We start from the raw sequence: 15,770 nt of genomic DNA, 5'->3' as shown, positions 1-15,770 counted from the left end.
TTAACTAATTGTTTCAAATAAAACATTACAAAAGTTAAAAGCATTCCTTCCACCTGCTTTATTCAATCATAACTCCATCTCAACACAAAAATCTACAGTCAAACAAGAACAAATGGACCGATGCCAAAAACGCAAGTAACGATTGACAGTAACCTAGTCAACTTCCGGCATAGGAATTAAATTTACATGATAGTGGGCAGGGCTTCCTGTAACATATTTACATAGTAAAAACCAGCATGCAATTCAATCTAAGATTTGGCAAAGGTGCTTAAAAGCAAACAGACTGGGGTCAGCCGATAGCTTTGAAAAGCAAACTAATTAACGTGAACAGGCGAAACATACAAATACAGCAAGATTTCATATAAAACAATAGAGCAAAAACCATGTGCAGTAAATTTTGATTGTTTTGCAAAACTGATTGAACTGAAAAAATACAAAATATGAAAAATTGGGTTCTGAAATTGTAAATAATTTCCCAGTTTTCCTTGTGGAATCAATAGACAGTTATAATCCTTGTCAAATCAAGGAAATTAAACTGAAGCAGGAAATCCTATGTTAGTATGAGAAGTGGTATCAGCCATATGGTATGCAGGCACTTGCTGTTCATTTGATTACGTAGGCCAAATTGGACGGTAAAACGCATATTGCAACGTGGTGAAACAGAATAACATTCCAAACCAACAGAACTATTTGTTGCAGGACAATTTGCAAGGATTTTACTCAAGACTCATACCTAAAAATGCTTTTCAAACAAAGTGTTGAAAATTTTAATATAAGAAGTTTATAACAGGATGCAACATTGGAAATTGCCGGTAAAATCAACCATCTAAGATATCACCCACCAAATATTATCGTCCGCAACATGGAAAAACACAATTGAAGTAAAAAGCTTTTTAGTGAGTTAAAGGGGGTTCTTAGATTGTTAGTTTTTCTTCACTTTCCCCTTTCCACCAACACCATTGCTTGATTCTTCACTGTCTTTTTTTTCTGTTAACACAAATAAATGGATGAATGATATTTATTTTCCTAGAATGGCAAAGAAACTCCAACCCAGTGACCACTACTGGGTTGTCCAAATTATCAGCAATACCTAAAAATATAGAAAAAAACTACCACCCAAAAAGTACAAAGTAACATAAATGGTAACTCGTACGCCGGCACGAGGTGTATGAAACACCCATATTTTACTAGCTGTCGTTTTTCGCCCCCATGAGAATTGTTTATTCAACTTACGCTTTTTGCCCGCAGGCTTAGGCTTAGCTGTGGTAAGAGCAGCTGCCTTCTTCTTAAGCTCTCTCTCCTCTCTTCTTCTCCTCAAAATAAGTTGGTTGTACGGCCACATCAACCACAGTTGCAAGAAAAACAAACTTCCCAAACAAATCATTCTATGAATAATAAATTTGGGATTAATATTAACAAGATCTCTTCAAAGGCCTAACAGCAAACGACAAAACAATCTCAAAACTCCCCTTTACTTTATTTTAGAAATAGCTTTTGCAATACATTATACTTAAATTCTGGCAGCACCAATATTTATACCCATTTAAATTTTACTTTTCTAATTTTCCCACTCACCTCACAAAAAAAGAGTTAAAACTTCCAGTTGCGAAATCAACTCCTTGAACTTCAGCACGACCAAGTCCCCAGTAGAAAGTAAGGAAAGCAATAGCAAGAATCAAAACTCGAGCGATTGGGAAGACAACACGCCAAATGGAGAATCTAAAATGTGGTAGTAGTTAATGTTTTTATTTTATTAAGTTTTTTTTTGATCAATTATAAATAACAGCAGCAAAAAAAGATTCTTACCCAAGTTCAGCCCATTCATTTTTCTCAGCAAAGTAAAGAAGCCTTGAGCCATGGAAGACAGCTTCAGCAATAAAGTGCAACAAACCAATGACCATTCCAATCCTCCAGAAACTGAAATAAAAAGTATTTTATATCTTGATTTACAATCTTTAACAATGACACATAGGCGCCAATCCTGGGGTGGCAGGGAAGTCAGGCTACCCCATTTTTTTCATTGCATTAATGAGTAAACAATACAACCAATAAGCTAGATTTGTTTCACAGGAATGAGGATCCAACTATTCTGACTCCCCTTTTTATTTACAAGTTTGACTCTTATGAGTATACAGTATTGAACCTGAAAATAAATACACTGGAATTGTGGAATATCATACACAATGAAAGGCTGTTATTTTCTAAAAATAACAATAATACATAAAAACAGTCTATAGTATAAAACAACAGAAAAACAAGAGTATAGAACTTTTTAGTCCCACTTACTGTAAGAAATATGCTCCAGCAATAAAGACAAGGTGCAGGGTATAATATTGAATTCTGTTTGGAATCTCATCCTTTCTTGCCTTCTGAAAGTAAAGCTCAGGATACATATGTACCCAGTATGCCATCTGTGGATTATTGTAAAACATATAAATTTATATTTAAACTGTAATTAAATCTGCGAATCTGACCCTGATCTGGTTTTCATAGACTAGAGTCAGGTTATTTTAAAAACGAGACTGACGATTCTATTTAGGAGAAATATATTTATTTTATTATACTAAAGGTTGAACTTGATTTTTGTTTGTTATGTTTTTGTAGCACCAGATCATTATTAAAGTTATATTTTGCATTAGATTTTCAAGCAGTTTATTATAATTCTATCAAACAAGAGAAAAACACACAGTTTTAAGCTCAACGCAGAAAAAATACATATATATATTGGAATATGCAGCGTAGAAATTCAATATGGTTGCTGATATTTTACCTGAACAAGAAGGTACAGCTTGGTCTCCCAGTGAATAACTTTATGTGGATAATCTTCCCATAACATGGATATGTCTCGGAGCATTCCATTCTGAAAAACATAAAAACATGAATATATTTTATGTGGGTCTTTCCCTTTGGACAGAAGAGTTACCTGTTTCTGCCAAACATGATATCAGTCAAAAACATTTTTTGGCAAAAAAATTGTAACAATGTTTATTTGTCATATTCAGGTTGAGTGTATTGGAGTCAAACAGTCAATAAACTTTTTAGTTTTAAGTTTATTTCACATTTATGTAAAAGAGTGAATATAGTTTGTTTGATAACCACCCCACTATACCTTGATAAGTAAATGAATTGACCAACCAACAGAAACAAGACACCAAATAAGCAATTGGCCAGATTCACTGAATCGACTGTTCTTTGTTTTTGACAAATGAAGTTTCTTTGATATTTTCTGTGAACCAACAAAAAATAAAAAGTTTGGATACAGAATATTGATTCTAGGCACATGCATTAACTTAAATTAGGTGTTAACTATCTATAACCCTACAGCTATAAATACTTTTCGGTCGAGAATACTAACTCGACATATATTCTAAACTATTTAATGTGAGTGTGGTCCTAGCACATCATGGGACCTGACATTTAAGCCAGCGTTGGCCCTTTAAGCCAACACCAAGTTGCTGCCATTTGTTAAGGTAAAAATTATATCCCTATCTTTGCATTTAATGTATAGGAACTTCAATTTAAATTTCACATACATCAGTCACAATACATATACATACATCAATCACATATTCTTGGATAACAGCGTGTACAACTGCCAACATCATCGCTTGGAAAATTACAGTAAATATATCCAGTGCACCTCGCTCAAATTCAACAGGAAAGGAGTCTGTGCAATAATTAGATACGTGAACAATATTTATGGCATAATATTAAAGCAGTTACATGAAGTACAGACAATATTCTGACATTGCAACCTTATGAAGGGCGTATTAAAAACATGAGACAAAAACATCTCTTAGATTACATTAACCCCCTTGATGGATTAACATAGAATAGTTTCTTTTGAAAGCTAAACATTGACCTTAATAAATTAACAATGATTTTTATGCCTGAAAAATATTTTTTTGCAATATAAAATACTACGATTTGAACAGGACATGTTCAACACAGAGTTTGATGCAAAATGTCACAAAACTGAAACTAAAAGTAAGTTTAATGTGGTTTTAATTTCACCTTTCCCCACTGCAGGTTCAAGGACGCCATCTTCATTCTTGACCAAACCATGTTGAAGAAACACAAACACTCGACTCACTTTTGCTGTCAACTGTAAAGTGAAAACACAATTTATTTAACAGGAATAAAACTGCAGTATAACACCAAACATATCTTAAATATATTTATAGTTATTGGAAAATCTTGATTACAACATACACAAATCATTAGTATTGTCTGTTTATATATAAAGTATTTTATAAATAGTTGCACTGTTTTTAAAGTAAGCAATTAAACATATAACTTACCTCAGAAACAAGGCCAAGAACAACAACGATAGCAATGCAAGCCAATATATCAGCATGATTTTGAATGACAAACTCATGGCTCATAATAGGCGGGCTCTTTGGCTTCTTACGTGGCATACCCATGATTCTAGACAAGTGTGCAAATCCGACGGTTTAACAACTGCCTGAGACCTGCGAAAAACACAAAAAAAGTTACAAATTAAGGAACTTAATAGCTTACAAACTTTAGAAAACACATAAAGCAGATTACAGACAAACCAAACAGTAGCCTATGATAACACTTCTATTCCTTCCTTTAACAATCTAACGTATATAAAGAAGACTGCCAGATTGCTAAATCCCACCAACAGCACACGCAACGCAGTTTCCGATCAGCTGGTCGACACGTAAGAAGGAATGGCATTAGCGTGAAAATCTGCGATAGCAATCAGTTAGATTTTAATCTTGCATCGCAGGAATTCACCACTGCGGTAACGTGGCATGGAAATAGCAAACTACATTTTTTTAAAACAAACGAGCTCAACGCTTTACTACATTTTATTTTTTACAAACTACCAAGGTACAAGTACTGTGACTACAATCTTGGCTCTTTGCAAAGATAAACTTCACTTAAACACATTCTATGACAATTTTCCATTGTAAAGTACAGCATCCCACACTAATGACCTACCTACTCACAACTTTACAAATAATAAAAACAAATAATAAAAAAAAAAACTTTGCTAGAATGCGATCAGACTGTTAGTGACTGAACAGCCTACATGGAACTTGGTTTACAGTGACAATAAAATACAAAATATGCCTGTTAATTGTAAGAATCCTGACAAAAGAATACCAAGTTTCCGCTTTCCAACAACGGCTCTTAATTGCCCAAGGAAGCAAGCAAAGTAAAACAAAAAGATTGGAAACACCTAAAAAATATAACTCTTATTTAAACACAAGAAATATATGCACGGCGTTGAAATCAGAACAACTATACGAATATGGTAATACTGAAGTAGTGATCATGTCATTGCATTAAAGTTGTTGACACTTCATCAACGACGTCCACTGCTGTGTAGAACAAGCGACAGAAGTAGCATTTTAGCCGTGTTAACAGGTTCTTAAAATAAAAGCTATATCGTGGTCTCGCTTTACACATTTTATGCGCACGTTTGCTATGAAACACGGACCAAGCCAATATATGTATAATGCGTTTCCTGAATAAGCTTTTATTGGTTGGGCGTAACGAATCAACGTCACGTTTGCATTGAAAGAAGTAACCTATATATGCCTCCAGCAATACAACCGAATTTTGTCGGGTGTCAGTCTGCATTTACTTTGGTTGTTCGTTTCGAGTTATATTTAATGTTGGCATGTTAATTTGTTATCAAATTGTTGCATTTTGAACAGGGTTCTGTTTAAATAAGTAAACTGTAAGTATTATAAGTTATAATGGGAGAGTTCAACGAAAAGGTTGTCTTACTTACAGGTGAGTGAGAAAAGCAACTAAATTGTATAATAGAGTGGAGTAAGAGAATACCGTAAGCTCCCTAATCCCATATTTCTTAATCATGATTGAATTAAGTAACAACCCTCTTTTTGGAGTAACCAGAATACGGTTATATAGTAATGTGAATATTCTTTGTTTATTTCTACCAAATGTGACAAGAAATAAATACATGTCCCATCTTTTACCCAACCCTTTCTTTAAAAGATTTGTGTTAAGTTACTATAGTCGTTTTGTGCAGGTGCATCTAGTGGTATTGGCGAAGTAATTGCTTACACTTTTGCAAAGAACGGAGCTTCTCTATCTCTGTGTGGAAGAAACCCGGATAATCTAAATAGAGTGGCAGACAAATGTAAAGTCGAAGGTGCCAGCAAAGTAATGACAAAATTTGTGGCTTTGGAAAACTATTACATTTATTACACAATTTAGGTGATTACAATTTGTGCTGACTTGGTTAAACTGGAAAATATGAATAGAATGGTGGAAGAGACGGTTACAAAACTTGGTCAAATTGACGTACTAGTTAATAATGCAGGTTTTGGGATTCTTGGTACAATAGAAACTGTAAGTATTTAATTCATTTAATAAATTGTATATGTATATTATCGGCCTTTTGTGGCAGCACCCAGTTTGATGTTATTTCCTATAGTTTTCATACTCCGTTACAACCACACTCTATAGAGTAGTGGGGGAAGATGGAGCATCTTTAGCATATAAAATTCAAATATTATTCTGATCTTGATTTAAACATTTAACAACGGTCCATGGGATTCGTGAGTATACGGTCTTATACTTATACCTTGGTTGATCTTGTTTACTACCAAATGGGACAAGAAAATAGAATGAAAATGTGTCGCTTTCCCCCCTACCATATATGAAAATATGTCTATTTCAAGGCAAACATAGAAGACTTCGATAAAATTTTCGCTGTGAATGCGAAAGCACCTTTGTATCTTACACAGTTATGCATTCCACATCTCAAGAAAACGAAAGGTAAAATTAAAATGTTAAACACTCAATAGTGTGACAACTGTTGATTTTACAGGTTGTATAGTTAACGTATCTAGCCTTGTAACTACAGTATGCCTCACATATTTTCTGCAATATGCGATGGCAAAATGCGCGACGGATCATCTGACAAAGTCTTCAGCATTGGGTAATTACTTGCTAACACACCCTTCGGTTAACTGTGCAATTTTCTAATGCAATTGCATTGTTTTTTAAGAGCTTGCAAAGTACGGAATTCGTGTGAACGCCGTGAAGTAAGTAAAAATGCACTTAGTTATAACCACCGTGTTTTAACGTGTGTTTTTTAGTCCTGCTGTTACGAAAACCGACTTCTTTGAGCGCATGGCTGGAGAAGATATGGCTAAACAGATTTTTAAGGATCACAACTTATTGCACCCACTAGGTGGCAGTTGTTTGGAATCAAGCGAAATAGCTGATATTGTTCTCTTCCTTGCATCTTCGGGTGCAAGGTCTATCACTGGTACATGTCTTCCTGGGGATCGGGGTAGAAATGTTCTCGGTCATTAAACTTAGTTCAAACTGCATGCGATATGCTTTGACTTTATAGTATTGTGTGTTACGGGTATAATTCCCACCATTATGTTATAATATCTATATAATACTATGGCCGACTTACATTGTATTATACGAAATAGTCATCAATCCAGCTTCCTATTATTGTTTAGTACACCGCTAAGTTATAATCTTTATGTGGTTATTTATGTTCGTCGCAGACATTCTATTTAAATAACGCCAATGAGCCCTTGTAGCATTGTATAGTACTATTGGGTAAGATGGGACGCATGTCACACATACTATACCCAAATCTGGATCGTGAAACAGTTAACAACGGTCTATATATTGGAATCGTGAGAATGCGGTTTTATAAATGTTTTAATGTTCCTTGTTCACAAATGGGACGAGAAAATAAAATGAATAGGTGTCCCATCTTCCCCTACCTTAATTTATATATCGTCAAATATACAAATCAACAATAAAAATATACTGGTGTCGCGGTTGGCTGTGGTTCGAGCACAGATATATATATTTTAGTTTATCCAAATTTAAATAAAGCATACAAATCGAATATTAAACTGCCGTGTTGCGTAACTGTGTTTATTTTTGAGCGACACATCTTGCATGTACAAGGAAATGCTATGATATTCTGTCATTCTTTGGTGTAAATTAACTCTTCCTTGTTTTGTGTTTGCGCACATGTTTCACGCTATAAAAGTCCTTCTATTTTCTGTTTATATCAGGGCAGTAAAAACACTTTTATACTCGTGCTGTCCTCACGTTTGTCCCTAGCCTGATATCGCTTGTTTGTCCGCTAATAAACCGAGTTGTCGACCTAGTGTGTTATTGAGTCGTTCAGTTAAGAGGGGTTCAAGCCTTGAACTGACTACCGCACCCCAACAGTTGGAACATCTCGAGTCGTGAATACAGGATAAACAGAATGGCCAAATCTGAAAATGAAGGCTTCCAGAATGGCCTAATCTGAAAATGATTGTTTTTATGGAATAGTCCTCCATGAGATAAAGTCGTATCCGCAGTGCTGACATTGAATAATTCAGTATTGTGATTGGGTAATGTGACGTCACAGTGTCGAGTTGCAACAACTCTTCACTTCGTCGACAACTTAGTTTAATAGAGGAACCAACCAGCGTCATCAAGCTACGAACAAGCGTGAAGACAGCAAGAGTTTAACAAAGCTTCTACTGCACCCACAACACAGAAGATAGGGGAGTTTTTATATTATAGCATAAGCACATGTGCAAAAGTAATAACAGGAAAGAACGTTTCAATGTTTTACACCGAAAAGTGGCGTCAGTTCGCCCAACAGGCTGTTTTTAGACATACAGTTTCCTGCACTCGCAATCATAAGCACAGTGCAATATGTAATCATCACGCAACACGGCTGTTTAATATTCAATCTTTATTCACTAAGTAAATTTGGATAAACTATAATATAAATCTGTGTTCGAATCACAGTCAACCACTACAAAGTCATCAGTGAGTTGTAGGGTTATTGAAATTGGTTAAATTAATAATTTTGTCTACTGACATGTTAAATTTGATTATTATTAATCTTGATTTCTATTGCTATTGGTACATGTCTAAGGTAGTTCAGTGTTGAGTGAATTAGAAAAGTACATAAATTTGGTTTTATTAATGTTTATTACCTGATTGAATATGCATAGCCAAGTTAAGTGTGTTTTCTAGATCTGTGCTGGGAAATTGGCTGATCACTGTATTAGTTTTATCCGAGATAAACATACTGGTGTGTGGTGTTATTGGCAAATATTATGGTTTTGCTGTAAAGAAGGCTATTTGGGTAATAATTAATGTATATTAAATTTAAAAATCCATATAAAATATATTTTTGCAGATTTTGTTTTCAAAATAGAATAGCATGTTGTTTGTTAATTTTTTCTCTTTTACATTTCTGTGTGTTTTATACACCGGATGTGATGGCAAAATTATCACTGGTTTACCTGGATTGGAATCTCAAGTCTCTTTTAAACAATATGCTGACTATGTGGTTGTAAATAAAACGCATGATAGACGTTTGTTTTACTGGTTTATTGAATCACAGTCTGATCCACAAAATGATCCTTTGGTGCTTTGGTTAAATGGTGGACCTGGGTGTTCTTCATTTGGAGGTCTATTGGGGGAAATGGGACCATTCTACGTACTTCCTAATATTACTCTTGGAACAAATAAATACAGCTGGAATAAAATTGCAAACATGATTTTTTTGGAATCACCGGCTGGTGTTGGGTTTTCAAAGTCGAACAAGGCGCAAGATTATGTTACTGGTGATGAGCAAACTGCTTCTGATTCATTAGAATTTCTTTTGAATTTTTTTAAATCGTAAGTCGCTAGGGTGGTATCTCTTTAACTTTATGATATGATTGTGATTTAGAATTCAGATTTATTGATGATTTTTGTTGCATTAAAACAATATAGGTGCTGTATGCTTAAGCTGAGCTTTGACAGTAAACTGTTCGCGTAATGTTGCTATTACAGTACGCATGTTTCTGTAGATGTATTTTATTATGTTTTCTTAGCCAAGACTAATCATGCTCCAGATAGGTACATCACTACTTCTCTTTGTAATTGCCAGCTCTTCTTACTGTCATTTATGGCTTAATCAAATTTATTTGATCTACAGGTACCCCCACTTTAAAGATAATGAGTTCTGGATTGCAGGAGAATCTTACGCTGGTCACTACATCCCAACATTAACTGCAAAAATTGTGGAACACAATTCTAAAACAGCAGAAAATAAAATTAACCTTAAAGGGCTGATGATTGGCAAGTAACATAGTGTCAATTCTTGTTCTAGGTTACTATTTATAGTTTTTACTTTTTAGGTAATCCTTTGACTTACTTGACTATTAACAATGGAGGAGTGACTGACTATGTGTACAGCCACAATCTTATTGCCAATGAAACTTATCAAGGGCTGAAGAAATATTGTAACTATACATTTCCTTCTGGTAGCGGTACTGCATATAATAAAGCCTTGTGTAACCAGTATTCAGTGGCTGCTACAACAGAGATGGGACCTCTTAATCCATATGATATTTATGTGGATGTCTGTTTACAAGGAAAAAGTTCGAAGGATGCAATTGCCCTGCTGTCAAGTCTGGCTTCTTCTGAACTACCTGGATCTGTATTTGCAAGACAAAGACTAAGTAATTTAGAAGCACATGCAATAGAACAAGGAAAGCTTGGTTCCCCCTACTTTCCATGTCAAGATAGTTATACAAGCAAATATCTTAATGATCCATTAGTACAAGTAAGCTAACTTATATCAGTTTTATATTATCTTTGTTCATGTATTCGTTAACCATCATGCAGTTTTAAATGGAAATTCACCTCAGTAAAGAGGGTCTGTGCTACTATGCACAAAATTGATGAATTTTTCATTTAAGGCAAATACCATAAAAAATGCAACATAGAATTGTTACAGAGAGCTATCCATGCTGACCCAACAGAATGGACAGATTGTAACGACTTTATCAACCAAAAATATTCAAAAGTTGATTTTGCTCAAAGTATGTTGCCAATATACAAACAGAGCATCCTAAACCAAGGATTAAATGTCCTCATATATTCTGGCGATGTTGATTCTGTCGTACCAGCAACAGGTATGGCTTTTAGAAATTGTAAATTAAAGTTTAAAATAAAGTAAAAAATAATTTATGTTTTAACATCCAAAATTGTATTTTAGTTGAAAAACTAATATATATAATTACATCTTTTAAATTTAAAAACTAAGCTGCATGTTTCATTTTTTAGTTGGTAAATTTATTACTAATAAAGTATGTATGCTTATTACCACAAAAAAGTTTATAAAACACATAATATTATCAGCTACGAGAAGATGCATTCAGGAGCTTGGTTTAAAAATTAAATCTAAATGGCAACACTGGACTGACTCAAAAAAACAGGTAAAACATTTGAACTTGTTTAATAGCGATTGCTGTAAATTCAACCCTTTACTTTGTTATAGATCTATCATCTATGTTTATTGAGTTCCTGTAATCCTGTTTTAAGGTTCAGTGCTGCTACCATTGTAGGCTTATGTATCCCTGGGCAAGACATGGCAATTGCTCCAAATCAGTGGTCCCTTATAGGTTGTGTAAATTATCTTTTAAACCTAATTATCCAAAAAGTTACATAGATGGTAATTATGGTAACACGTAAAAACCGACACGAAGTGCATGGAACATATAACAATGACCATGGTTGCCCTGTCATGCAAGTTTAATTTTTCGTTCTGCTTTTATTTCTTGTTTAGATTGGTGGATATACAGAAGAATATGCAGGCCTAACCTATGCAACAGTACGCAACGCTGGTCATGAGGTTCCATCATTTCAACCAATGAGAGCTTATGATATGTTTTCAAGATTTTTAAAATCAAATCATGTTGTTGTAAAATAACTATCATACCTCAACCAAATCAACCGTTTTTCTGTCTTTGTGTTAAAATATATAGGCAATTGTAATATCTGTTAATAGATGAGATAACACTTACGTAAAAAAATATATAATTTACATTATCATAGATTTTATAGGGTATCTATTTATTTGCCACAAATTTGGTATTGCTATTCTATATTTCGCACAAGCCACTTATAAATTATCTGTAAGTGTCTGTGACAGAATTTTTCATATATTATCTTGTTATTATATTAGTATATCATATTTAAATATGACATAATATATTGAATTACAAATACACTCTTTAAGTCATCATGTTTGACTCAGAATTACGTTTGTAATGCTGTACCAATAAGTCCTTTAAGTTCGAAAACCGGTCTTCTGGAGGCGGTGTTCTTTCACTTTCACGGTTTTCCGAATTCAAAGGATTCTCATAAAACTCATTTGTTGCCACGTGATTGTTAGAAACTACATTCGTAGTTTGTGGGACGATATGAGTTACCGTTTTCTTGCTTTTGCCGCTTCCTTTCTTATTTGCTACAACAGGTCGCCACGCAGATATATTGGACGAGTGTGGGTTGTCTGTCACACCTTTGCCTTTAATTCTCAAAGGAATAGTTGGAAACTTAAGCTGGCCGTCAGCATTTCGATAATGCTTATCCACAAACTAAAAAAAATAAAATTTCGCTTTTACCATAAAACGATGGACACTACATCATGATGCAATTAGAAAGCTATAGTTGTCATAGTGACTACAACTTCAGAAAATGTATGTTCACCTGTCTGAGTGCCCATTCCGGGATACCATGCGAGTAGCAATAATTCCTCACTGCCAATGGGTTGAGCTTGGCAGGAAGTTTAGATTTCCTAACCGCCTCCGGTTCTATTGCGCCGTTAGAAGGATGGAAAATAAAATTTCTGGGGATTTTCTCGACGAATGTGTGTCGCGTAAACGTCTCGTTCATTGAATGTCGTTCCAAATCAAGTTCAGGATTCCCGATTTTTAAGCTTCCAAGTGACTCCGATCCTGAAAGAGTTAACTTAACTAACTAGTAATGTGAAAAACACCGCTGAAAAATCATTCCGGCGCGTAGTTCAAAGGATGCCGAAATTCAAATCTCAATGGTGCTACCATTATATTATGTGTATCCTTGAACAAAGTTACGTAACAGTCATTGCTCCAACCCAGTGACCACGTTTGGGGTGCCCGATATTACGTACGTGGTAACTCGTAAACAGGCACTAGCAGCCAGGCGCATGGAACAGTATCCCGTCTTCCCTCAATACTATATATACCTTGTATCCATGACCAATCTTCATTCAAAGACGTGTTCTTGGGTAAATTGAGAATATACTTTTTGTCAAGACGTGACATTTGGCGATGGCGAATTAAGTTTGCTTGTTCTATTTCATCCTGTTTGTCATTCACCTCTGTGGAAGAAAAAAGTGTATGATGCATGTATCACATATATATAGTAGTGTGGGGGAAGACGGGACACCTTTAGCGCACATTATCTAAATACCTTGAACGTGTTTTAAACAAATAACAACGGTTTATGAGAGTCGTGAGGATACGGTTTTATAATTCTTTGAATGTTCTTTGTTTACTACAAAATAAGACGTAAAAACGGAATGAAAAGTTATCCCATCTTACCCCACCTGGCTATATTTTATATGGAAGATAATACTTGCCTATAAACTGCGACATTGGTCTCCGTGTGGAAGCGAGACTTGGTGACATCGCATTGTGGCGGGAATGTGGTGTGTAGCGAGGCATGGAGAACAAATCGGGTGAAGAAAGCGACATGTTGTAGTGTGAAGAGGTAGCGACACTCTTTGAACGTGGTCCTTTAACAATTTTAAAACGTGGCAAACAGGAATGAATGTATATAGGTACACTGCTTCGAGGTGAAACAATGAAATATATTTGTGTACCTGGTGACCGGGTTGAATATGCTCTATCTCTAATTGGCTTCATGTCCACTTGTACTGGATGAAAGTAAACGTTCCCACCATAACCAGGCCATGCCTAGTACAAAGACGTACAGTTAAATTTGACACCCGAGGTGTTTGAACTCGTCAGCATTTTAAACGAAATGAGACAAACCTTAACCGGTTGCATTGGAAGTGGCATGTGTTGGTGGACCATGAACGTTCTATCAGGTCGGTGAATGAATGGCGGATCAATCTTTACCTCATCCTATATTAAAATAACATCGGTGTTAATTGTATGTTATTGTGAGGAAATACACGGGGCGCCTTTAGCTCGTAATAACCATATAAACTGATCGTGTTTCAACAAAGAACAGCAACGGTCTATAAGAATCGTAAGGATACGTTTTTTACAATTCTTTGAATGATCTTTATTTACTACCAAATGGGATGGAAAAAAAACAGATTAAAAGAGTGTCCCATCTTCACTCACCCTTATATTTATAAGGCAGGCGTATTGTCAGGTAAACTTAACAAACTTACCGCCTTCTTTTTATTGATTCGTTTCAATTCTGACGTTCGAAGCGATGCTGCGTTCAATGTGTTAGGCGGTGGAAAATGAACCTAAAGAAAGACAGCTGCATGTATTAGCATGAATTTTAAGTTTATATTACATGCTTAAAGGGGTTGTTACTCTTGTAGGCATGGGCGTCCTTTTGGTGTTTTAACAATTAACAACGCTCTTTTCGCGGGGTTAGATTATATATAACAACCAAATTGGACGATGAAAAAAGAATGTACCATCTTACCCTAAACAAATGGGACGATGGAAAAGAATGTTACAACCAAACTTTTTCTTACCCTCGGAGTCATTTTCCAACCGACCATTTTATGTCCCACTTCCATGACGTCATTAGCATCGTCACAGCGCACCGATGACGTAGGTGATGTGCACGGAGTGTTGGTGTGAACTACAGTGTAGTCGTCCTCGTTGGTCATGGTGGACTTGGTCGTCATCGATTTCGATTTTCGTCTGTGTTTTCTGCTTTCTGTTTCGACGACTGGGTCGCCGATGACTGTGTAAAGCTCCGGCACTAAATTAAATTAAATGGAAAAGAGTGTTTATATTGCAAAGTTATGAGTCAACGTCGGCTCCACAGAAAATATCATACGGTAGTAGTTTTGGGCATTGGTGCAATATTGGTTGGAGAATAGCGAAGATCACGTTATTTAAAGAACGAAGAAAAGGGAACGAATAACAAAATACCGGTTGTTAAAACACGCTATGGATAAAAATATGAAAAAGAGTGTCAATTAAAAAGCGTGGCTGTAACTAAATAGAGTTATAATGTTGGCGTAAACAATACAATTCTTCAAACACATACAAATGTTTTACTAGAAGCGGAACTCACCGTCGTTAACACGGGTTGCGAAATCAACTTCTTGAACTTCTGGGGCTTTTCCATGTTTTATTGTCACAACTGGTCTACTGGCTGACGATTCGCGTTTCTGCTTTGCTTTGCCCGTCATTGGAGTTGTATATTGGTTTAGTTAACAGTTTTTTTTGCTTTAGTTTCACAGTTTGGGTATACCTGTCGTTTTATTGCTAATTTTCCTTCTCTTTGTTTTTGTATTAATTAACCTGTTCTTCGCTTTTCCATCCGAATGGGTGAATAAAAGTTTAGTCAAGACGTGGGAGAACTTACAGACAACAGCAATAACTATTTACCGGCCAAGAAACTCGCTGTGGTAACATTTGTAAGTGAGTAACTTGAGAGATCTCGGTTGAAAAGGCCTTCAGTGTCGTCGCAATTGTCATGTAGCGTATCGATTGCTTAAGTAGTACCCCGGTCTCGCGTATCAATTTTAAGAGAACATAGAAGCATTCCACAGCTGACGTAGCGTTTAACACACGAGGAATAACTCGAGGATTGGAAAACTAGGTTTTACACCTAACAGCCATAAGCGGAATTTAACCCAGCAACCAATAACGCATGGGGCAGCGAAATACAACACCCATTTCTAAAAGTATATACCTGACTCTGACAGCCACTTAAACTTTTTAAATAACACAATTTACCCGCAT

At 35.5% G+C, this 15,770-nt stretch overlaps 4 protein-coding genes across 4 annotated transcripts; 2 read left to right on the top strand and 2 right to left on the bottom strand.

Annotated features, from left to right (window-relative positions):
- Window positions 1–34: 34 nt before the first annotated feature.
- On the bottom strand, window positions 35–4,505 carry LOC149740751 (translocating chain-associated membrane protein 1-like). The gene is made up of 10 exons (XM_089871527.1): window positions 4,302–4,505; window positions 4,015–4,105; window positions 3,558–3,667; window positions 3,110–3,226; window positions 2,771–2,860; window positions 2,287–2,411; window positions 1,807–1,917; window positions 1,576–1,719; window positions 1,234–1,385; window positions 35–987 (listed from the first exon to the last, which is right to left on the bottom strand). The coding sequence occupies exons 1-10, from the start codon at window positions 4,422–4,424 to the stop codon at window positions 923–925; spliced, it is 1,128 nt and encodes a 375-aa protein (XP_089727653.1). The 5' UTR covers window positions 4,425–4,505; the 3' UTR covers window positions 35–922.
- Window positions 4,506–5,619: 1,114 nt separating this feature from the next.
- On the top strand, window positions 5,620–8,148 carry LOC149740750 (uncharacterized). Its single transcript, XM_089871532.1, has 7 exons — window positions 5,620–5,772; window positions 6,032–6,165; window positions 6,220–6,354; window positions 6,687–6,783; window positions 6,836–6,946; window positions 7,016–7,052; window positions 7,107–8,148. The coding sequence occupies exons 1-7, from the start codon at window positions 5,736–5,738 to the stop codon at window positions 7,324–7,326; spliced, it is 771 nt and encodes a 256-aa protein (XP_089727658.1). The 5' UTR covers window positions 5,620–5,735; the 3' UTR covers window positions 7,327–8,148.
- Window positions 8,149–9,187: 1,039 nt separating this feature from the next.
- LOC149740749 (uncharacterized) lies at window positions 9,188–12,081 on the top strand. Its single transcript, XM_089871520.1, has 6 exons — window positions 9,188–9,672; window positions 9,974–10,116; window positions 10,176–10,603; window positions 10,778–10,955; window positions 11,182–11,258; window positions 11,609–12,081. Exons 1-6 carry the CDS (start codon window positions 9,212–9,214, stop codon window positions 11,750–11,752), a joined length of 1,431 nt encoding a protein of 476 aa, XP_089727646.1. The 5' UTR covers window positions 9,188–9,211; the 3' UTR covers window positions 11,753–12,081.
- Window positions 11,778–15,744, bottom strand: LOC149740748 (uncharacterized). Its single transcript, XM_089871519.1, has 9 exons — window positions 15,097–15,744; window positions 14,546–14,778; window positions 14,228–14,308; window positions 13,860–13,952; window positions 13,688–13,781; window positions 13,445–13,600; window positions 13,049–13,183; window positions 12,532–12,779; window positions 11,778–12,419 (listed from the first exon to the last, which is right to left on the bottom strand). Exons 1-9 carry the CDS (start codon window positions 15,212–15,214, stop codon window positions 12,057–12,059), a joined length of 1,521 nt encoding a protein of 506 aa, XP_089727645.1. The 5' UTR covers window positions 15,215–15,744; the 3' UTR covers window positions 11,778–12,056.
- Between the last annotated feature and the right edge of the window lie 26 nt (window positions 15,745–15,770).

Source organism: Ciona robusta, chromosome 2 (genome assembly GCF_009617815.1).
Source record: "Ciona robusta chromosome 2, ASM961781v2".
Taxonomy (NCBI): Eukaryota; Metazoa; Chordata; class Ascidiacea; order Phlebobranchia; family Cionidae; genus Ciona; species Ciona robusta.
This window is presented reverse-complemented; position numbering and strand designations above follow the sequence as displayed.